We start from the raw sequence: 25,755 nt of genomic DNA, 5'->3' as shown, positions 1-25,755 counted from the left end.
TTTTTTTTCTACTTACCATCTTATCCAAAGGGTAGCATGCAATTGCTGTTGTCTGTTTTATGCTATAGAAATCGGGATAAACTCTGGCTCTGTGGCTCTGAAGGACTTCTATCTTTATTGTATGGGATTTAGGAGTGATTAAGTTACTTGTGTTTTATTTTCTCTTCACATCACGTCGTCATTAGGGACTCATATGTAACCCAGCCCTTTAACTCGTTATTTATATTTTGAAACAAAACAAAAAGCTAAGAACATTATAGTTATAGTTTAGATTTGACTAAGGAGAGATTTCTGTGAATAACTTGGAAAACTAAGAGCAAGCATGATATTTTTGTCATAGCCTCCAAGTGTGAAGTGATTTATACCAGCTTAATTTATGTTGCTTTATTGTGCGTGCACTCACTTCCTACCCATAAGGATGGGAATGAGTTCTGATTTCAGTCAATTTGTTCACTAAATAGTGAATTGGTAATTGGATCTCTCTTTAGTGCGGCTATTTGGTCTAGTGGTAAGACACTTGCCTTCGGATTGGAAGGTCCTGGGTTCGAGTCCTGCTCTGAGGGGCGCATAGTTGAGTCCTTGGAAAAGGCTCTTTACTCACAATCTTTCACGTACTCAGGTGTAAAATGAGTACCTGACTGTTTTATTTATTTATTTATTTCAAGGGTAGGTCTTCCTTTTAAAACCATAATGCCCTAGAAGCGAAAGATTATCCTGATTTTTTGGGGGATTTTTTGTAGCATTAAACAAGCAGTAACAGTTTCATGAATTTAATAGGATGCAAGTATTGTTTGCTTGTATTATGAGTCGAGAACCCAAGAGAGAGAGAAAGAGAGAGAGAGAGAGACAGATTAAAAGATTTCACTATGAAGCAGCCCATGGCATTTAGGAAAAAAAATGAACCAGAGAATGAGTTAAGTTGTAATTGAATTTAGGGTGTCATGTCTGCTTTCATTTCTGCTCTGAAGTGGGAGACAGACGTGTTTAGATGTATATTAAAAGTGAATGGACGTCATTGGGATAATAATCTACTGTATTTCTCAAACATCACATCTTTATAATATAAATAAATAAATAAAAATGTCCACACGTAAATATATAATGGCTAGACCATTGTGTTGTGTCTCGATAATCTGGAACTCCACAATCTGGATGACTCCAGTATCTGGACAGGTTGCCTGGGACTGATTTCTTTCTTCTTAATTTTACACTTTTGGGACTGATTCCACGATCCAGATGTCTCTGTAATCCATACAAAATGCTTATATAATTGTTGATGGATGTCCTGCACAATGCGTTTCTTCAGTTGGCTGTGCTCTTCTTCGATGGAGAATAATTCCATGGGTTTCATTATGTGTGTTATGTGGTGCATGAAAGGGTGTCCGTGGGCGAACTGTGGTGTGAATGGGTTATTATGTATTTTTTTAAAAAGGTACTGAAAGGTAAATAAATAAAAATTTTTAAATATAATAAAATAAATGAATAAATAAAATTTAAATGGGGGGATCATTTGGAAGGGGGGGATCAGGAAGAGAGAAAGGAAGGGGACGTATAAGGAAAGTGCCCTAATTCACCCTCTACCCCTGACATACTGACATGTACACACACATATATCCATATAAACGTCAGGAAACACGACCACAAAAAGTATTTACTTACACCCCAACAAGAAATATTTTGAATTCTCTCTGAAGATGCAGAGATACCAATACTGTCAAAACAGCACTATTAGCGTATATTAAGGTGAGAAAAAAAAAGAATATATAGATATATTTTTTAAAGTGCAGCTACATAGAATTTAACAACAGATCATCACCATGCCCTTTACCTTAATTTCCTGATGGGCAAAGTTTGTCTTTCAAACACCACAAAGCGAGTTATCCTATCAGTATCAGTATTCGGTACATTTAATGTTTTTAAGATATCAAAGCTGTTCGACGCCAAAAGTCCCACTTAATTTGATGTTTAGAAGGCATTTCCAAATCGCCTAATACAAGGGTGCTTAGATCAAGGTTTTTACTCTTGGTTTTGTCTACACATAGGAAGCTCATCTTACTCACAGTCACAGATGACATTTGCGATAAAATTTGGTGTCTATAAAAACTTTTAATTCTAATTTGACTTGAAGGAGAAAAAAAAACAAACAAAACAAAACGATCTTCATGGAAAACCACAATATAAAAGAAAGAACCAAATTGTTTACATTAACTTCCCAATATTCAATATCTTTATTTTGATACTTAAACTTACATCTATAGATTGTAAATACAATCAAAATCATGTTAAACATTATCAAATATACGCAATAGCAATATTTTGATATTCATGTTTATTGACTGCAAATAAAATTTTTAAAATCTTGTAAAACATTATCAAACATGTAAATATAATATGTTGGGCAATGATAATATGGTTGTCTTTTTGTTTTTGTTTTAATAAAAGCTGCTTAAATGATTTTACTTTAACATGACATCACATTATACAATTTTAATTATTAACGTTTTTAAAAATCTATTATTGAGCAGTGACAGCGATGCGATAAAGACTTCATTATATGTTGTGTTCCTGTTACTGTTCTCTCAATGAAAGCAGTCAAAAGATTTTAACAAAACAAAACAAACAAAAACACCAAAAATATGAACAGAAATAATATAATGATTTGAAATAATTTACAGTCTTGGCCACTAACCAGTTAACTGCCGTACTCTGACGCGAATTTAAAACTTTGGCCAGAAAATTCGTCCTTAACGAAGTCTCAGGTTTGAGAGTTTTTGCCAAATGAGGGTCATTTAAATCGATCGATATTTGAAGGACGAGTTTTCTGGACAAATTTTAAATAAATACGTGTCCCTCCAGAGTACAGCAGTAAACTAGTTAAAGGATTAATTGAACAGGTTGAGATTTTATGACAAGTTTGGGATCACCTTTATCAGTGGATACTAATGGTTTGTTTTCTGATCAATATGAAATACAATATGTGTTATTTAAGTCTAGGATAATGTATTATTTGATATTTCCTCAATCAAAGTCATTTATGATATTTGATTTATAAAAAGCATGGTATATACCTCTCATATTTACAGGCATATAATTGGATTTACATTCAAAATGAATATTATTTGGAATTAAAAAATAATAATTTGGCAGTTTATATTTTTAAAAATCATAATTGCACGTTATAATCACCCCGCGTGTGTCATTAATGTTTTGTTATGAGAATCTCAAAGAAGTTATTTTAAAATGCATCTTCCCCCCTGTTCTAAAGATACACAATGAAACTACAAAATGAATAATTGCTGCATTTTAATTTATCGTGATTTAACAGCTTTTTTAATAATGTCTTTTTCTCATTATTCTGTGAGGTTGACCAATTTGTCTTTTCGATAATGGGGGAAGGTGTTCTATCGGAGAGCTATTCGGATTTGTCGCCTTGTTTCCTTTTCTTTTGATCATGTCTTGTTTATTTTTTCTCTTGTCTTTAGAGATGTCTTCTCCTTTTTTAACGACTAAGTCATGTTCTGAATGACTTTTCATTGATTTCTCTTCAAATATGAGTTTCTCTTCAAATTCATTCGACTCACTTTCAGTGTCATCATCATCTATTCCATTGAAATCACATGCGTTATAATATTTCCTTGTCATTTCAAAACTCTTTGTTCCCGAAAAACTATCTTCTAACCTTCCACTGTCTAAGCTTTTGTCAGTTCTCTCTTGACAAAACACAAACGGTAATTCTCCTGCGGAACTAAATTTCAGGCTCCCTTTTTGCAAAATGACATCTTCTTCTTGTTGTTTCCGTCCAAAATAGGGATGTGGTCGCCCATAATTTACTCCTTTACTAATGTCTCCTTCACGTGAGTTTAGGTTTTTGAAAATTCCTTCGCTGTCTTTTTCTAGTTCTTGTGTATTATTGATTTCATATGATTCTAGTTCATTGCCTGTTTCAATTTCCTTTTGACACTGATTAACGATCATTGACCAGCCTTCACTACCCAAAGATTTTGTATCTTCTTTGTCTAAATTCTCACTGTGATCAGCTCTGTACAGATCTTTATGATTATAATCGATATCTTCATTTATTTGAATCAAATCAACTTTGTATTCAGGTGGTGATAAATCCTGCCTCAAATAAAGATTACGTTTTCTGTCCCTTTTAAACTTTTTCTGTGGTGAAAATTTCGACGATTTGGGCGTAAATGTTTTACCATTTTTAAAGGGAGCGGTTCTTGTTGGAAGATCATTCAGACTTTGAGTCTGGTGGTTTTTACACTCTGTTACATTTTGCCTTGGGCGTCGCATTGAACCTTTATCAAATTCTAATTCTGGCTTTACGTTTGAAGATGTTGAATTTCGTGATTTTATATGAGTGGGATTCACATTCCAATCTTGTATTGTTGAATTTTCCAAATCAAAGCTAATCTGCATCTGTTTATTGAATGTAAAGTCTTGATTTGTTTCTTTTGTTTCTGCGTTTTCAGAGTATGTATTTGATATATCACCTATGCCGACATGAGGACTTCCGTATTGTCTCCATTGTGCATTTGCGGCTTTTGCATGAATCAGAACAAGATAATCATTGTCTGGTATAGAAGGCGATTTTTCAAAACATTTGTCTCCACATCTTCTCCCTTCTTTTTTTTCTCCTCGCATTTCCTCTTCTTCATTTTCAATGCTAGGAATATTTTCTATCTCATTCAAAGTTGACTGCAAACTATGTTCATTATCCATGGAGCGAGAATTCCCCAGTGTATATTCCCAGTCATCATATTCAACATGATGCCAGTCACAATCTTCTTGTTCCCGAGTCAGATTTACAGCAATAACGTGTTCATTTTCCCCGGATATGCAACCTTTTCTCAAGGCCTTGTTATTCTCTAACAGCGCTCCTTTCCTTACAGCGTGGTTTTCATCATTTTCTAATTGACCGTTTCCTAGTTGATTATATACGGTTGCATTCACGGCAGAATTTAAAGAAACGTTTGATGATGAACTGAAAAATTCGCACTCTGATATCAAATTATGATAACTTTCATAGTCATCATCTGTATAACAAAAATCAACTTGAGCACTTTCGGTTTTGTCTCTTGGTTTTGATTGACTAGGTGCATGAATGCTTTCTTCACTGACGCCTTTCATTTTCTGCAACATTCTGGATTTTTTGTTCTGGGATACACCATTGTCGCTTGGATTTTCTTTTCCTACGATTTCTATGATATTGAAATTATGTTCTTCACTTGAATTGGCGTTTTTACTTGACACTTTTTTAAGCTTTCTTTTCGTGAAAGAGTCATTCGGTGCCATCCCCAATTTAACATTATTCAAATTGTCTCGTTCAGTTCTTTTTGTCCTGCTCTTGAAATCTGTATGGGTAGTATTCACATTTACTTCCCGTTTTCCTCTACGAGGATTACAAATTGTGTTTTGTTGTTTGTTTTTTCCCTTTGCTGATCTTTCTAGTTGGTTCAATCCATTTTCTTTGTTCCCTTTCGTGTTTTCCGGCGAATTACAATTATTGTGTAATGATTTCTTATTCTCAGTACGCCTTGATTGATACTTGGTTTTATAGATTGGTCTTCTTGATCCGACTTTACTTTTTGTATCTTTGGACGATGAATGACGATGTTGCTTTGCCCACGTCACGTACTGTCCTGGTGGCTGGTCCTGTATTCCATCTATGTGTATTACCATTTTGCCATCACAAATCTTTTGTTTTATCATACCGTCACCGCCATTTGATTTCCCTTCACAAGCCTCATGACTGAAACATGCATTTCCTCTTTCTAGAAAAATCTCTCCCTCAGAACTTTGGAATGTTTTCTCGTCTTGAATGTTACCTTTTTTGTCTCTAACGGTGACCGTAACTGACGAATGACCTTGACCTGTTGTATCATTCTTTCCGAAAGTGGTCTCATTTAAGGTATTGCTTGAGTCATTTTCGTCATTTATTGGTTTGTCATTGTCATAGACCTCATCCTTCTTTTCGAGACTGGCAATTCGATTCAACCTCTTAGCCCATCTTGGTATCTTGGACGTTCGTGAATGTGACAATTTGCATTTTTGGTTTTGAATTCCAGGTATTTTCGAAGACGACTTTTTTCTGCTGTTTGTGGCTTTGAAATGTGAGCATGTATCCCACGATGTTTCCAGAAACATGTCATTTTTGGTCGCCGAAGTTTCCATTGTCATATTTTGGTGGTAATACTTGTTTGGACGGCCATTTAAGTTTCTATTACAATCAGCACCGTCGAGGAATTCAACTTGATTGTCATTTAACTTACCATGTTGGGAATTTTCGCCGCCATCTTTAGGCAGTTGAAATGGATGTTCGTCGCCATCATACCCCATGGACTCAATACTATCATGAAGATAATATGTTTTTGCGCATGGCTGTTCTTCTTCATTTTCTCCAATATCATTTCTCTCGGTAAACTGCCTTTGTACGCACTGCAAATTATTACTGTCTTTGCAATTTACAAGTATATCAACCGCGTTATCATTGTTATCGTTTTTATCTTGACTATTTATTTCATTGTGTTTTCTTTCAAGGCGTCTGTCTTTCTCAAACTGGTTCCCATCTCGTGTACGAGGAACGTCTATGAGACCCAGTCCCTTTTGGTCACGTTCCTTGGTAACAATAGGTAACTTACCAAGATCCTGGGTCCAACCAAAATTGTAATTATCCCCTTTGAATTTCTTATCATTGCATCCACTATCTGCCCGTTGGTTTATAACCAGTTGTCGCGCATTATAAAAGTTTTTGTGTTTCAATTTACCAATTTGTGTCACACCATTGGGAAATTCATCCATCTTGCTCTCATTTTTGGAGATATAAGAAATATTTTTCTCTTGCCTGACTTCATTCTTTTGGTGCGCATCGTGTAGATCATTCTGCTTTTGGATATCTCCCATTTGGGACTCTCCACGTCCGATTTCCTCTAAATTGAATCCATCACTTTGTGATGTATAACTTATACATGCAATTTTCTTTTGTTGGATTTTGCCTGTTGTCGACACATCATACCCATTTCCCTCTTGTTGGATTTCGCCTTTTGTGGACACATCATACCCATTTCCCTCTTGTTGGATTTCGCCTGTTGTCGACACATCATACCCATTTCCCTCTTGTTGGATTTCGCCTGTTGTCGACACATCATATCCATTTCCCTCTTGTTGGATTTTGCCTGTTGTCGACACATCATACCCATTTCCCTCTTGTTGGATTTCGCCTTTTGTGGACACATCATACCCATTTCCCTCTTGTTGGATTTCGCCTGTTGTCGACACATCATACCCATTTCCCTCTTGTTGGATTTCGCCTGTTGTCGACACATCATATCCATTTCCCTCTTGTTGGATTTTGCCTGTTGTCGACACATCATACCCATTTCCCTCTTGTTGGATTTCGCCTTTTGTGGACACATCATATCCATTTCCCTCTTGTTGGATTTCGCCTGTTGTCGACATATCAGACCCATTTCCTTCTTGTTGGATTTCGCCTGTTGTCGACACATCATACCCATTTCCCTCTTGTTGGATTTCGTCCTTTGTCGACACATCATACCCATTTCCCTCTTGTTGGATTTCGTCCTTTGTCGACACACTACAACCACTCTCCTCTCGTTGAATTTTGACTGTTGTTATTCTGCCATGGTCATTTACCTCTTGTTGAATTGCATCCATTATTGTCACTGCCTTCCCCTTTTTCTCTATTTGGATTTCACCTTTAGTTGACATTTCATATTTATGTTCTGGTTGGATTTCACGGACTAGTGGTACGTCGGAACTACCTTCTTCTAGCTGGAAACCACATTTTTGTGACATTCCATACCCAATTTGCTGACACTTACTCATTTGTGGCATATAAAATGTATCTACCTTTTGAGAAATCTCGTTATTTTGAGGAACATCATATTCTCTTCCGCCGTCTTGATTTTCATCAGCACCATTTTCATTTTTCACAAAATAATGATTTTCAAAATATTCTTTATTATTGCTCAAGATGCTATAAGAGGGATACTCTTCATGTTGGTATTTGTCATAACAATTGATATTGAAATTCCTAATCACGCCTTGGTTTGATTGACCCGTGTCGCCATCAGAAACATCATTATATCGGAAATTTTTAGATCTCTCAACATCTCTGTTGTTCTCATCATCACTTCCCTTATCGCGATGACATTTTGGTGATTCAATGCTTGGTAACTTAATATATCTGGAAAGTTCATTTCCTGTGTCATTATTACTTCTATGTTCATCCTGACTGTTTGCGAGACTGTATGAATTATTGGCGTTTAAATAACCTTTCTGTTGTGAGCTGCCCTTTTTAGCTTTTGGTGCAGCCCGCGATATTGGCCTTTTCCTGGACTTTTCATCGGTTTTCCTTTTGTTTCGTGACACTGTTGTACTGCTCCACACTTTGCTATGAGACTTGGGCTCCACAGTTGCTTGTTTTCTCTGTGGCGGAGTTGGAACTTGCGGGCATGGAAAGTGAGGGTAACGCATTTTAATGGCTGCGTCCCTCGCCCTCGCGATTGCAGCTTGGATTATATCATCGTAATTCTGTTTTTTTGACTCCTTATTTGACTTCTTCTCGTCGATTTCAGTCTGTAAACGAATCTCATTTAAATGTTCTTGCATGTGTCGACGATTGTCGCCTTCGAATGATGGTGTGCAGTCAATTTGATTTGGATCTTCAATTATTTTTGGACCGACTTTGTCATTTTTTTTACCACTATTATCTTTATCTTCCTCAATTTTTGTTCTTTCGGTAGCCTCGTCACTTAACATTTCAGCACTCATCTCCAAACCCTGGCTATTCGAATCACCTATTTCAGTGTTGAAGACTTGCACAGCACCAATATCAGACAATGGGCCGTTCATTTCCAATGTATCGGACACCACAGATGGATCCATAAGCGCCTGATTACCTTCATGATGACACGGTTCAAAATTCTCCCGATTAATAATCTCGTTACTTTTCATTTCAAAATCTGAAGAGCTACAATAATAATCGTTTCTCTCACAATACGGAGAAAAACCTGCATCAAATTCTGGAACATTTGCACGCTCTACATCCAACAGACACCGATTCGTATGCCCATTTGGATTAGCGGCATTGTCCTTTTTGGTGGACGCATACGTTTTTGCCTTCTTCATTGGTCTCTTCACATTCGTGACGACATTACTTCCGTGTCCTTCAACACCGAGGGACTTGTCTCTGTAGCCAAAATTTGCATTCTTGATTTTATCGACGCCCGACAAGGAGACACTTGCATTTGTTTCTCTCTGACTTTTTACTGTCAATCCAGTTCTCATTGACTTTTTGGTAGCTTCGTTCTCGCTGTTTCCCTTACTAGCAAAATGCCCTTTCTTTACACTTGGGTCATACAAGGTTGTGGCCTGAATATTTAAAGTACATAGAACTACGTTATCTTCTAAACCAAGGGGACGTGAATCTTTCCTATCTTCTATCAGTCCAATTGTTTCCGCTCTCTTCGAAACGAGTGATGGCCTTTGGTTATATTTGACCTCTTCCTTTAAATAGTCACACGAAGCATATTTGACCATTCCTAATGAAAACGATCCGTCCGAATGGTTTTTCTTTTCTGATTTTTTTCTCTTGGAGTAAGTCACGGACGAACCTTTCATCAACAAATGATTCGATGATGATTGATTTGAATTTTTGTTGTCATATTGATCTTTGCAGTGAATGGTTTTGATTGATTCAGTCTGCTCTGTTATGTCTGTTGTTGCTGGTTTTTTCACAGAAGGGTGAGATTTGATCCTCATGCTCAATGTCTGATGCAAGCGTTTCCTGATACGAGTATATTCAGCAAATCTATCTTTAGGTTTGTCCGATTGGCAATCAGGTTCATGATTGAATGTCTTTTGGGAAAAGCAAATATTATGAGAGTTTGGTCTACTTAATATATAATCGCCAGGAATGTCATTCTCTTGGTATTTTTCGTTGTTTTGAAGAGAAGGGGATGGGTATACGCAGTTTACGTCAATCGATACATTCGAGGTTGAGTCTGGAAATTGACGATCGGTTATTTCTTCTGACAGACCCGCTTCTCTTCCGGTTGCGAGGTTTGCATTCGGCACCCCATCATATGCAATGAAACATGTCTGTTCGTTCGATTCCGGTATGATGATAGTATTTGTCGCATTTGTACCTAAAGTAGGGGATGTGTGATCGTATAACTGGGCAGGGTAGTGTGTTGTCGATCTGTGGTTCTCAGTGGAGTTGGGCCGTGACGGTTGAGCTTCGTAAGGTGTTGGCCGATGGGTTCCGAGTTGGAGACTGTAGTGTGACCATGACTTATTACTTTGTGCATTGTCATCGATAGAATCAGGACTCATAAATCGTGCGGAGTTGTTACTTCGACACAGCCTTCCACTTTGAATAGAACCATAGTCTTCTTCTCCTTGGCTGCTGGAATTCCAAGAGTTGATACAACCTTCCTTCTCTAAGGAAACGCTTGGCGATGGGGATATATCTTCTTCTGTGTCAGATATAGTGTCCGTATATTGGTTATACAGATGACTATCCAGATCTGGATCGGATTCGATATGATCCATGCCAATGTCTACTGTTTCCTCTTCCTTCTCATCCCCCTTCTCACTACAAGTGTTGTTATTTCTACTATTATTATTCATCATACAATTAACATTCTCAATCACAGGGATTTCAAACGACACGAGAGATTCATCAACGTATTCATCACCACTTTCGTCGTCCGAAAATTCGGTGGGAGCATTGTTGTTTATATCAAATATGTTTTGACAAAATCTGAAAGATGTTTCTTTTCCTCCATTACGCTCGCCGCCTGCAATACCATCGTGTTCATTAATTTCTCTACCGTCGCAATTGTCATCGTCGTCATCATCATCATCATCATCATCATCATCATCATCATCATTATCATCACTATAATCACAGCAGTAACCACTATCATAACTATAATCACTGGTATATATAGGTGCAAGTGCGCATGCATCTTGAACATTATTATTATTATTATTGAGGTTGAGATTGTCATCGGGATAGTATGTTCCACTTCTGCATTCAATCTGATCATCTTCCTCATCACTAGCATTATGGATATCACCATCACTACCATTCTTGTCATCGCTAAAACTGCTACTAACATCGTCGTATGTATCCATGTCTAAGACCGACGGTTGCTGGTTGCTTAGCATTGTAACACTTCTTAGCAATCTTAGGTGTCTGTTTCGAATGACGGAATGATGAGAGTCGCACTTTAGTCTCTCTGAATTGTCTTTTACATTGCCTTCATCGTCGCTGGAGTCAACACTATTCTGTGTATTAGTTAGTGACTCTAACGACACACATTCTGCAGTCTTTTGGTTGCTCTGGAGACTATTTGCTTTTTCTTCATGGGGACCAGTTTTATATCGTTTATCTGGATCTACAGCGATGTGTTTTCTGCTCTTCCGAAACAATCTTGATTTCTGTCCTTCGGTCTCAGATCTCTCTGATGTGCGTGATGATGACCTCTTCGGGTTATCAGCGACATCTCTGGCTTCTTGATCGCAGCAATATTCTACCTTCGTATCAGATGATATCGAATTTTTCACCACATCATACTGACCGCTGTAACTAGGTCCGTTCATTTTTTCTTCATTCATCTGCTGTTGAGAACAACCACCTCTGTCGCGATCGCTTCCTCCACAACCATCGTCGTAAGTATCCATGTCTAAAACATGAGGTTCGTCATTACTGAGCATTGCCACCCTACTCAATAGCCTCATATGTCTTTTTCTTATAACAGTATTCGGAGAATCAGACCTGTGCTCAATCGCAAAATCTGGCACATCATAGTCCTTACCTTTCCGACAAATTTTCATTCTTCTCCGCGTTGCATCCCCAGCTTTATTGACATTTTCGTTCACAGATTGACTCACCATGAAGCCCGATCCTAGTTGTGGTAGATGGATTGAATTGGATTCTAACCTTGATGGAACCTGGTTGTGATTAACAAGTTCAGATGTACATGAAAGCATTTTGTAATACTCTTTGTCTCTAATGCTATTAGTTGGTAGTTTTGCTTGATTTTCAGGAGTCGTTTCATCATATTTTTCTGCGATTTTCTGTGGTGTGACATCATTTTGACTGGAAACTCTATCACTCAAAGACGTGTGATTTTTGTTCTGATGAAATCCACTGTATTTGACCTGTAGAAACTTTTGATAATTGCAATCATTATTAAAGGGGTTGTCTATGTCGGTTTGGTACAAACCCTTGTAGAGGCCAGTGTGCGGCCCGATATAATTCTGCTTAGAGTGTTTCCCCACGGGTACATTTTTCAAAGGATATTCAGAAACTTTGTTACCGGTTACTTTTCCAAGTGTGACTTCACCACATTTGGCCGGACCTTCAACCAAGCTACTTGTTGCTCCCTGGTATCGTTCAGTTTGATTGTTGTGTTCATCTACCTGGCATTTGACGTGTTGACTGATAGTTGCTCCATGTTGGATTTTACACGTGTGACCTCTTGCGACTTGTTCAGTTCCATCAAGATCTCCTTTCTGACTTCCGTTTTTCTCACGTCCTTTCCGCCCATGAAAGTCATCTTGTTCTCCTTTGCGGGGCAACCTGACAGTGTTTCTTTGAATTCTTGTATCATCTCCGCCTCCATCTTGATTCGAGTTCCCGGTATTAGGATCTCCGTAACGAGTTTTGCACCCTTCAGGATTTATTCCACTTGATGAGTGTCCTTTTGCCGACGATTGCGTTTTACTAGAAGATTGCTTGTTTTTGACTGAACTCTGCGGTTTGTTACCTTTGTAGGGAACATTCTTATCACTAGATCTTCTCTCTTTCAGCCTTTTCAGTCGCTTCATTCTATCTAAATTTTCGTCCGTAACACACCAAAGTGTCGCGTTTTTTAATGATTGGTCCACTTGTGATATACTCACCTGCGCGTTAGGAGGGGCGTCACCAGCCCCTGGCTCTTCTGTGTTCGACATTTTGTTACATTGTGTCCTTTTACTATTTAAAATATGCCAATGCAATGTTCATACGTTCTCAATTTTACCTCGCAATAGGCGCTCGTTTAACATTCGAGAGAATCATTAAGATCGTGTGCAGTGACGTCAGTGGCGAAGGACTATTGATTTCTTTGTGCATCTACGTTTTGTATTTTACGGACAGAGGATCCTTCCTCGCACTATTGCATCATATTGAATGTGTGCTTTTTCCAGAATGCATATTTAGAAGTTAGTCAATTAGTTCCTTGTTTGTTTTTTTCCTTTCTCAGGAATCTTGTAAACCTGAAACAAAGCACGTTACAAAAAAAAAAAAGAAAGAAAATGACAGCTTCGAACAGGAACGAAAGGCAATTATATTATATCATCTTGTAATCAAGTTAAGCGAAATTGAGCATAGTAATTGAGATCAAATAGGCACCAATATTTGTTAACAATCTGTTGTCTCCTTGGGTAAAGCAATTTAGAAGCGTCATATTCTGCTCCTCCTCCTCCTCCTCCTCCTCCTCCTCCTCCTCCTCCTCCTCCTCCTCCTTCTTCTTCTTCTTCTCTTCTTCTTCTTCTTCTCTCTTCTTCTTCTTCTTCTTCTTCTTCTTCTTCTTCTTCTTCTTCTTCTTCTTCTTCACAATAAACCGACTAACTCAGAGAATTACTGTCGACGTATATATATATATATATATATATATATATATATATATATATATATATATATATATATATATATATATGTATATATATATTTATATATATTTATCAAATCTAAGAGAAAGAACAGATACAGTGAGCATGACTACAACTATAAAGAGACGCATATGGAGATGACTAGGACATGTTGCAACTGCTTTGCCAAGAACTGCACTCCGCTGAACGGCTGATTGAAAAAAAAAAACAACAACAACAAAGAGGCAGGCTCAAAGAAACTTGGAGAAGATCCATGAATAAAGAGCTTAAAGAGGACGGCCTAACCTGGAATAACAAACATCGGCGTCAATGCAGCTGACAGACAGAAATCCTTGGTAGTTGCCTTATGTGCCCTATGGTTCGATGAGGATTAAGTAAGGAATAAGAACATGTCAAAGGAAAAATATAATGGTACTTTCCTGATATGTAGATTATTTTAGATCTCAATATTGTTAGGAAATTTGATTCCAGCAGGTAAATTGTGTCATAAACGTAGTTGGGGGGAAGGGGGGGGGGGGGGAAATGACTGACATGGAATTCATAAACGATTATTAAGGTGTGGGTTTTGTAAGACAAAAGGCATTCGTATAACAATCTGACAATTCTCACCTCAGTAAAAAGAGTAAACGACTGATATGGTCCATTATATACTTGTACTTATTTGCAAGTCTGATAAACGAGCGCATTAACGGGCTTGTTTTGTTTTATTAACTTTGTTGTAATGGATTAGATTTTACGTTTATTTGAGAGAAATCCCTTGTGCATGAACCACTCCAATAACTATTAGCAATTATTCTGCGTATCGATGGTAGGCAGATCGAACCTCTGGGCCCGTTTCATGAACGCAGACTAGCGCTTAGTCTCTGACTTTTGTCAAAGACTTGAAACTTTCGGATTTCATGTGAGCTGACAAAGCAAGTCCCAGACTAAAATCACGGCATCTTCGGACTAAGTTTGGCCAAGTTTTAGTCATTTGCTGAGACAGGACTTCAACCTTAGTCTGAGACTAGTTACTAGGATACGCTATTGACACTGGCTTTAAAAAAAATACAAACTATAAGAAAATTGCAGAACATCGAAAGAGCACATTTTTGTGAGTAAAAAACAAAAAAAAAATTAATCTAATCGGCTCCCGAGTTGCGAGTGAACTGGAACGGAGACCCGAAATCGAGTTTAAGAACAACCAAAAATAATAATAAACAATAGAAAGTATAGTGAACAAAGTATGTATTGGACTGGAACCCTCAAGGCAGAAGATCAAGGGGAAGGCTACGAGGAACATGGAGAAGAATTAATTAAAGAAACTGATATACAGAGAAGTAATAAGACATGGAACGAGATAAAAAAAAGTTAGCTCAGGATAGAGATAGATGGAAACTGTTTGTCTGTGGCCTATACCCTGACCCAGGGTGAAAAAGGCGATGATGATGATGATGATGATGATGATGATGATGATGAAGTATAGTGGAGACAAAGGTTATTCTGCTGACATTGTGACTGACTGAAACTTTCTTTTCTATTCTTGTTTTTTTTTTTCTTTGGTTCAATTTGAGTTTCAATGAAACTTTCATTGACCTAAATATAGAATTGACAGTCGACCATGGACATTGTAGTCCAGTCGAAAGTCAATATCACGGGATTAAATTCATCGTGGCAAACGTAAGTTAAAATACGAAAAGAAACGAAATATTATCTATACCGGGTGTGTTGCTAATTTCCTCTTTGGAAATCTTTTGTGTTGAAAGCATGAAGGCTGGTATCGTGTACTAGAGAGCGTGAAGTTATTAGCACAAAATAGCCGAATTAGTCACAGTCCTTACTACGCCCATTTCTAGGTAAGATACCAGCTAGTCAGAGAATAGAAAGCGTTCATTAAATCCGATTTTTAGTCACTTGTTCCGGTTAGGCTTAAGACTAGCAACATTTACTAGACTAGTAAATAACTAAATCTAATATGCGTTAATGAAAACGGGCCCTGAAGTTTCGATTTTCACGATCGGCAGATCAAAACTCTGAAGTCTGCATACGAGCTCTGCGCACCATGTTTTATTTAATTTTGGACGAATCAGACATCTGATGTCAAGATGTCTCTGACGTCAGAGGTCTGATCCGCCTAAAATTAACAAAGCTCTTATGTAGACTTTAGAGTTTTGATCCGCCGACCGTGAAAATCGAGACTTCAGAGCTTGATCAGTCGACCATCGATACGGAATTTCCCCCTTTGGTTTGAACGTATTTCCATCACAACAATGAGCCCATAGCCCATCAGCAGATTACTCTAGTTTATCAAATAGAATGGGGGGGGGGGGTGTAATAGAAGGGGTGTACACTTTGGCTAAACTTCAAGTTGACCAAAGAAGGGGGGGGGGTGCAGTCTGACCAATCCATAAAGGTGGGGGGGGGGGGGGTGCGCATATTGGGTATTTTATTATTTAGGTGAGGCGAGCTGTGGTGTATAAAATGGTTTTCTTTCTATCAAATATTTAATATCAGCGTTACTGACGACTTTGACGGCGACATAACGTACATTGCTATTTTATTTCGATAACAATTCTACGTCTTTTTGGGAGGGGAGGGGGTATTTTTATTTAAAATTATTTTTTTCCCCTTTTGGTGAATTTTCACCGGTACACTTTGTGAGATAATAATTTAATAGAAAGGGGGGAGGGGAGGGGTGCGTAACAACTCTGAAAATATAGACGTAAGGGGAGGGATGGGGGGGGGGGGGGGCGCTTATTTAATGTTGTAGAGCAGTGATCCGTCGAATGCAACTTGAAATATAATTACACTTATCGTCAATTCAGTTACCTTAGCGATGTCTTTCTTGCACGAAAACACTTGAGCTATTGAAGCTCATGTTTGATATTCCTGTCAAATATATGTGTCTTATTCCAGCTGAAGATCGTTGCGCATGAAAACGAGGTTAAATAAATAGATAAATAGCGACCAATTTGTAATTATATTGTAAGCAGCCATAGAACGAAATAAATTAACATTTGTCGCGTTCATTTGACTTTAAATCTGTCACACCAATTGCTTGTAACAGGTAATTCCCGTTTTTAGTCAAAGAAATAATAAATAATGACATAACTCATCATCATCATCATCATTATTATTATTATTATTATTATTATCATCATCATCATCATCATCATTATTATCATCATCATCATCATCATCATCGTCATCATCATCACCACCACCACCACCACCTTATTTAATTTTTTCTTCTTCTCCATTCTCTTATTTTTATTATCGGTGTCCGTATCTTTATAAGTTTTACGACGCCTGTAGGAGTGCGTTCATGTCATTTCAGCCCTAGTAAAGTGAAAGACAGAAGAGGCAAATTTATGATTTATGTCAAGCTAATAAGCAGCAAAGAAAATGTAAGACAAATGGGGGAAAGTTCAGAAGTACATTGACCCAAGGGGTAAAAGTTGAGAAGTACACAGACCCAAGGGTAAAAGTTCAGAAGTACATAGACCCAAGTGGTAAAAGTTGAGAAGTACACAGACCCAAGGGTAAAAGTTCAGAAGTACATAGACCCAAGGGTAAAAGTTCAGAAGTACACAGACCCGTGAGCAATGCATCCATCTTAGACCACCACCCTAACACAATCGTCTGAAACAACACATGTACACGATCTAAAATAGAAACACGCATTTGTGATTTTGGTGGGGAAAAGAGAGGGAGAGAGAGAGAGAGGGAGAGAGAGAGAGAGAGAGAGAGAGAGAGAGAGAGAGAGAGAGAGAGAGAGAGAGAGAGAGAGAGAGAGAGAGAGAAGTCTATCGTATACTTATTTGACCAAAGTATGTAAACAGCAAGAGAGAATTTTTGGCCTGGAACCACACCTCTGCAGACCAAACTTCATTGACCCCTAACAAAATTAAGGAAGTTGTTTCCATGTTTGTTTTAAGTTTTTCGGCGCTTGCAATAGGTTTAGGTAATATCAGCGCCAGTAAAAAGGAAGAAAATGGGATAGCAAAAAATTCTAGAATTACAATTAGAACAACCCAGAAAAAGTAAGACAAAGGTGAATTGGTTCAAATAGGGAACAGATGTAGATTCCAAAAGCACACTATCAGTATCAGTGTATTTAGTTTGAGATCACCTAAATGTCTCGTCCTGGCACAAGCAAAAGTCCCCATTAAGAGGAAAGCACTCAAATATTTACAAATCATAAATATGTAAAACAAAAATAATACAATGCATAACAGAAAGATGGTTTACAAGACAAAAAAAATATCATCTCCCACGACTATACATTTGACCGTTTCCCTCCCAGCCAGGGTATCCGGTCAGAGCCAGGACAAAACCTTTCTAAGACAAAGACAAAAAGCATGTTGTAAGAAAGATATAGGGGGATAGAAGACGCAGCAAGTGCCTCCACCCAGAAGCTGAGGAAGACTCACCAACTTGACATGCAAACAAAAAAACAACATGAGAGGGAACAAAGAATATGAGAGACAATTTCAATGATCATCTCTCACAAAAACAAAGATTAATCAGTACGACTGTGTCATGGTCTCAAGTGAGTAAAGAGCTACTCGACTATGCATAAAATATATGTAGAATGAGGCCCCAGAATTTACTAGTTACTATAAATGAAAAACAATTAACGATTTGTTTACAATGAAATAAAAATGATGATGAAATTTAATTAAAAGAGATAAACAGTGATCGTGGCAGTTACAAATAGAGATATGAATATTTTACGTAACTTATAATAATATGTCAGGTTCATAAGTTTACGTTTCCAGGCAGTTGATGGGCTTGGATGATCTATTCCTCTGATAACAGGATTGGACTCGTAAAATTCCACTTCCAGGCAACTGGTAAGGAGTTATAATGTAGTACAGCGGGCTTGGGTTTGATCCTTGAAGATTATACAATCAAAGTTAAAAGCTCCGGCGTCTTAATGGTGTAGATATAATATCTACAAAGTCCCAAAAGATAAAAATCTTACAATATATATATAGGAATAGAGTGACTGGCCGTCCGGCATAGATTGTGGAGAGAAAGTGAGTGTCGAATGTTAGACCTATCAGCTTTTATAATAAGTGGCTACGTGACAGAATGTAGAACGAAAAGTATTCACTAATTAGAAATTAATTCGAGGGAAGGCTATAAAAGGAAAGACGATCTAATATTAGAAGGTAAAGTTTATCTAGGCCTACCGAAATATAACTGGAGTGAGATGAATTCAGTTCTTAATAAAATAAAATTTAATAAGATAATTGTGAACAATCTTTACTGTGACACCCCCCACCCACGTTTAAAATATACTCTTTAACCATTATGGGAAAGATAGATTTTACAAACGGAAGTAAATTTACTATCATGATACTCTAGCATTAATCCATTGTTATGATTTGTGCTACAATTAAATTATTTATTAACTAGACATGGAAATGTTTATATTAACGTAGGTATATGAATGGGTGACAATAACAATGAAAGATTGTGATTACAAATCATTATGATGAACAACATGATGGCAATGTGATTACAAATCATTGTGATAAACAATAGTGATGGCAATGAAGCATGATTTAAGTCGATGATATGAAGGTAATTTACTGAATGAAATGAATGAAAATGTAAATGGAATATTGACATTTCAATTATTAATCATAAATGAGTGAAAATTCATAACAATGATAGATAAAGAGAAGATTTCCCAAATCATGAATGGGTATGGTATATATATCCAAACAATACTCAATGTTACATTAAGTTGGGTCATCATGTTTACAAATAAAATTATCGAATTTGTGCGTTCTGATTTGGCATAGTTTGCGAGGTAACTAACAGTATGCATGGGAGGTTAAGTTATACCCTTCTCACGTGTTTATACTAATCGAGAAAGTAGGTCGGCGTGAATATTTTCACAGCCTGGTATGTGAGAGATACTGAAAGTGTAATTTTGCAAAAATAGACTCCACCTTAGTACTCTACTGTTATTCATTTTGTTATTTCTTATGTACGTGAGTGGTTTATGGTCCGTTTCGACCACAAACTCTTTTAGCAGTAGATATCTGCTGAATGTCTTTAAGGCAAAGACGATGGCCAGTCCTTCACGCTCTATTACAGAGTATCGTGATTCTCTGTCCAATAATTTTCTGCTTGCATATAAGCAAGGCATTAGAGTTCCCTCATGCTCCTGTAATAGTACACCTGCGATGCCCTTATCAGACGCGTCAGTTCTTACAACAAATTCTTTTGATATGTCGGGTAATTTAAGAATTGGTTCTGAACAGAGTAATGCCTTTAATTGGTTAAAGCTATTCTGACACACTTCTGTCCAAACAATTTTGTTCGGTGACCCATTCTTTGTCAGATTTGTTAGCGGTGTCGCGATGTGCGCGAAGTTGTAAATGTATTTCCTGTAAAAATTTAGGAGCCCAAGTACTTTGCGTACTTCTTTTTTTGTCTTAGGTGGTTGCAATTGTGCGATTTTTGTTTGTTTTTCTGTCTCGGGTGTCTGTGTCCCATGACCAACGGTATGATTAATCCTGCATTTGAAGCTTCGATATTAGTAAACATAGGTTGCGACACTGTGTCTCTATCAAAATATCTTTTTAGCATATTTGCATGGAATGTCTTTGTTGTGTTGTTAATTTGAATCTCGTAATTAACATTAGATTTTACTGCTGTTATTTTGAATGGTCCTTTCCATGTAGCTAAAAGTTTACTCGAGTCATCGGGTAAGAGTATTAGTACTTTGTCACCAATCTCAAATTTTCTTGACTTGCTTTTTCGATCGGAGTATTCCTTGTATTTCTCTGCTTTTTTAGTGACGGATTCCTGTGCTAGCTTACACGTGTCCTCTATTCTGTCTTTCAGGTTTCTTACATATTCGTAAGCAAACATAATTTCGTTATTGTCCTCCTCATTCCCTTTACAAATGTCGGCTACTATATTGATCGGGCCGCGAGGTGATCGTCCATACATCAACTCAAATGGGGAGTAGCCTGTAGATTCTTGGGGTATTTCTCTATATGCAAATAGGATTGCTGGTAAGTATCTGTCCCAATCATCTGGTTTTTCTGCTGACACTTTTCTTAACATATTCTTTAGAGTGCCATTAAATCTTTCACAAAGACCATTTGCTTGGGGGTGGTAGGGAGTTGTGAATGAGTGTTGTATTCCCATGAGTTTCATGGTTTCATGCATCATATGTGATGTAAATTGGGGTCCATTGTCCGACAGTATCTCATTTGGTATGCCTATTCTAGTAAAAATTGTCATCAATGCTTCAGCTATGTGATCCGATGTAGTTGATTTCAATGCTATCGCTTCTGGCCACCTGGTTGCGTAATCGACTAGTGTTAGTATGTGTGTATGGTTTCTATCTGATTTTGTTAAAGGGCCTATAATGTCAATTGCAACTTTTTGAAAAACTTTTTCAATAACTGGGGTTGTCTCTAATGGCAATCTCGGTATTCTGCCTTTTACGACTCTTCTTTGGCATGTGTCACACGATTTCACATATTCTCGGACGTCTTTAGTAATTCCAGGCCATGTGAAATTCTCGGATATTCTCTTCAATGTGGAAGAGCTCCCAAGATGTCCAGAGGTTATTGAATCGTGCGCTATTCCAAGGATTTTGTTTCTGTAAATACTCGGCGTGACCAGTTGTTTAGCTATTTTGTTTCTTTTCCTATGTAACCTGAACAGAATATCTTTTTCAATGATGTATTCAACTTTTGATTTCGTCCCTTTGTTTGCGATATTGAAATATGAAGTTAAAGTCGGGTCCTTTTTCTGTTCTTCAATGAACGTGTTCCTGTCGAATTGTTGTGGTTCAAGAGAAATAGTCATTGGCTTCTCTGTTGTCTTAGTCATCTTTCTTGTTTCTGCTAGACAAGCTGTTTCTTGGGTTAATGACCATTCTTTTATATCTGTTGGGTTGTCTTTAAGACCTTTTATATTGCCAACAATAACATCAGCGACGGGGTTGGGAAGTATACAGCATTCCACTATTCCTGTATAGTATGGGGTTTCTATGTACACATTAGCTGTTTCAAAGGTTTCGACTGTGCCACTGAATGTGATGCATTGTACCGTTTTTCCAGTTTTGTCTTCGTCATTGATCAAAGATGCTTTTATTCCTACTGTACTGCATCCTGTGTCTCTCAATATTTTGCAATCAGTTCCATTAGCTTTGCCTTCACAAAAAAATAGCGATCCTGATTTGTGAGTTTGTGTTAAAAGTGACATACCTTTCACGCAATACACATTTATATTTTCTCCTGACATTACTCGTGTCTGATTGTTTACACCTGTTTGGAGTGATGCATTTGCAGTTTCTTTTGGATATCCCACGATTTTGTAACATTTGTCTGCTGTGTGGCCTTTCATTCCACAATATTGACATTTAATTATAGGTTTGTTGGTTTTCTTATACTCAGTATTATTGTCAGTGCTATTTCTTGTTTTGTTTTGATAGGGTCGGCTATGGTCTCTATTGAACTGTTTGTTCCATGGTTTGTTACTATGGTCATCCTGTTTCACTTGCGTGTTCCGAGTGATTGATCGGCTCGTCCTATTTGAGTACTGAACTTTAGGTGTACCTGGACTCTGAGCAGCAGCAGCGTAGTATGGTTCCTTCAATGTTCTGCTAAGGGGTGTCAATGGATGTGCGCTGTTAAAGTTTTCTGCGTAGATTTTTAATTTGTCCAAGTTTTCTGGCTTTCTTTCTTTAAAGAATGCGACTAAATCTGGGTTGCAAGCTTGATAGATTCGATTCTTCAGCGTGAGATAGTAAAGGCCTGCAAAGTCGTCTTGTTTTACGTTTGCCAACTCAAGCCACCGATTTAGAAATTGAGTAATTCGGTTCACGAATGTATTAAAGTCTTCTCCACTTTCCGGTTTTGCAGTGTGAAACCTTTCCTGGTAACCATCTTCCGTTAATCTAAATCTTTTTAGTAGAGCGTCTTTAATTTTACCATAATCATCTGCATCTTCAGTTGTTAAGGTATAGAAAACTTTTAGCGGTTCTCCAGATAAGCAGTTAATCAAGGCTGTGGCCCATTTGCTTTCTGGCCAACGATAACCTTTAGCCTGAACTTCGAATCGGTGTAAGAAGGATTCTAGACAGTCTGAGCGTTCATCGTATGTTGGCATGCGTGGAAGTTTCACGAAAAATTCATCACTATTATTATGTTTTCTTTCATGACCGGTTTTTGTTTTTTCAATTTCCAGCATCATTTGGGTCCTTTTGGTTTCTTCTTCTGCTAAAGCTATTTGTCTTTTTAGTTCCCTTTCTTGGGCTCTTTCTTCTCGTTCTTCTCTGCGTATTCTTTCTTCGTGCTCTTTTTCTTCTCTACGAATTCTTTCTTCGTTTTCTTCTCTACGAATTCTTTCTTCATTTTCTTCTCTACGAATTCTTTCTTCTTTTTCTTCTTTTATTTTCTCTTCGCACCATGAAAATATCCTTTCCTGGGGTATTTCTAAGTCCTTTGCGAGACTTAAGTATCTTTTATATGCTTCCATTTTTGCAATAAATTAGTTACGATGTTTTATATATATTATATTGACAGGATACTGTTACTGACTGTTTTATTTATTTACACTTACTGGAATGAACTGTTCTATTTTTAGAAATCTCTCTCTCTTATTTCAACTTATTATGTATGTTGAATTTGATGCCTTTTATTGTTATATCTTATAAAGCAATGTGTCAATACAATGCGGAGTTATTATGACTTGTGTCAATAACAATGTGTCAATCGCGTGTACTCTAAACTATGTTACTACGAAAAAGGTATCACCAATGTGTGTGACTCGTCGTTAGTTTGTGTACAATTATTCGCAATGATGCTAATATACTAGAGTATGATAACAATAATAGGATGCCAAAATAATCCCAAGTTATCTATCACTAAATATAACACGACGGCTAGTAGACTCCTTTTATTATTATTTAGTTTTTAAAGACTCACTTTTCAGAACATAATATATAAGTGGTTTTCGGTAACAGTAATATGCCAAAAATGCATTTAAAACAAATCACTATGCAAAACAAATCACGATGTCTATAGTTACTATGTGATGCCCAACTCATGTAAAAGAGAATAATGAAGGATATATTTACCAACTCAGTTCGTGGCTGGGACCTCTCTCTTGTTCAATGGTTGTTCAACAATTGTAATTAGGCATTGAAGAGTGTTTAACAGTGATGTCTGAAATACAAAACAATAAAATATCGTAAGATTTACAATAGTTACAAAATGTGTTCACAACACTGAGTGATTGGATGATAGGTGAATGAATCGTTATGGAATGTAAACATATTGAAAACAATTCATGAATGAGGCAAACAACAAAATGAAATGAGTGATATAATAACAAAGTGGACAAGGAATGAATGAATGAATGAAAAACTGAGTGAATAGATGAATGAATGAATGGATAATGTATGAATGAAAGAATGAAGGGAGGAATAAATGTATGAATGATTGGATAAATGAGTGAATAAACGAATGAATGGATGAATGAATGAATGAATGAATGAATAAATAAATGAATGAACAATGAATGGATGAATGATTTATAAATGAATAAATGGATGAAGGAATGAATCAATAAAATGCTATTCAATTTGAATGAAAGAATGAATGGATAAATTGCTATTCCATTTAAATGAAGAAATGAAAAAGAAAAAAAAAATTAATCCTGTAAATAGGGAGTTCAATTAAAATATGATCAAGTGGGGCAATTAAGAGTTTTACAATTTAAACTTTAAAGTTAGATGAAATAGATATAAGTAACTAAATAAATTCAATTCTTTATATGTGTCCCCTCCAAAATGTCATGGTCTCAAGTGAGTAAAGAGCTACTCGACTATGCATAAAATATATGTAGAATGAGGCCCCAGAATTTACTAGTTACTATAAATGAAAAAACAATTAACGATTTGTTTACAATGAAATAAAAATGATGATGAAATTTAATTAAAAGAGATAAACAGTGATCGTGGCAGTTACAAATAGAGATATGAATATTTTACGTAACTTATAATAATATGTCAGGTTCATAAGTTTACGTTTCCAGGCAGTTGATGGGCTTGGATGATCTATTCCTCTGATAACAGGATTGGACTCGTAAAATTCCACTTCCAGGCAACTGGTAAGGAGTTATAATGTAGTACAGCGGGCTTGGGTTTGATCCTTGAAGATTATACAATCAAAGTTAAAAGCTCCGGCGTCTTAATGGTGTAGATATAATATCTACAAAGTCCCAAAAGATAAAAATCTTACAATATATATATAGGAATAGAGTGACTGGCCGTCCGGCATAGATTGTGGAGAGAAAGTGAGTGTCGAATGTTAGACCTATCAGCTTTTATAATAAGTGGCTACGTGACAGAATGTAGAACGAAAAGTATTCACTAATTAGAAATTAATTCGAGGGAAGGCTATAAAAGGAAAGACGATCTAATATTAGAAGGTAAAGTTTATCTAGGCCTACCGAAATATAACTGGAGTGAGATGAATTCAGTTCTTAATAAAATAAAATTTAATAAGATAATTGTGAACAATCTTTACTGTGACAGACTGTTTCCGTTTTTTTTTTTTAAAGAAAGACGATCGTCTAATGTTAAATGAGAAACATATCAAAGAGTCTTATAATTACAAAACATATTATGAAGAGATGATTTAGGAGGGGTAAAACTCCCATCTTTTACCCCATACCCCCAAACCCTCACCCAAAATAATCCAAAATAATAATATATGCTCGTGATAACACAAAAGTTACAGAGATTTAAAATCGTCCTCATATTTCTTATTTTAAAACGTAGCATAAAGCTGTTTGGCTATGTAGTTTATGATGTTATGAAAGTTTTCATAATTGTCAAGATATTTAATTTGTTTTTGCCTGAATGTCCCTTCTCCATTATATGCCCGTTGTTTTAACCTTGGTGCACCCAATTGTTTACAAGACACACATAGGGCAAACATATTACTTTTGCTGTCTTTTAATCTTGCTCAAGGATAAAAACGAAAAAAAATAATATATATATATATATGACTTACTGACTTAAGGCCTTTCGCTTCC

General features: G+C 36.8%; 1 protein-coding gene across 1 annotated transcript; it reads right to left on the bottom strand.

Annotated features, from left to right (window-relative positions):
* Positions 1 to 2,104: 2,104 nt before the first annotated feature.
* LOC144977073 (uncharacterized) lies at positions 2,105 to 16,693 on the bottom strand. The gene is made up of 2 exons (XM_078921819.1): positions 16,501 to 16,693; positions 2,105 to 13,296 (listed from the first exon to the last, which is right to left on the bottom strand). Exon 2 carries the CDS (start codon positions 12,991 to 12,993, stop codon positions 3,331 to 3,333), a length of 9,663 nt encoding a protein of 3,220 aa, XP_078777945.1. The 5' UTR covers positions 12,994 to 13,296; positions 16,501 to 16,693; the 3' UTR covers positions 2,105 to 3,330.
* Positions 16,694 to 25,755: the final 9,062 nt, after the last annotated feature.

This window comes from Berghia stephanieae, chromosome 7, assembly GCF_034508935.2.
Source record: "Berghia stephanieae isolate SIO BIC M18660-M18661 chromosome 7, UCSD_Bste_1.3, whole genome shotgun sequence".
Taxonomy (NCBI): Eukaryota; Metazoa; Mollusca; class Gastropoda; order Nudibranchia; family Aeolidiidae; genus Berghia; species Berghia stephanieae.
Note: the sequence above shows the minus strand (reverse complement) of the source record. Positions and strands in the feature narration are given on the sequence as shown.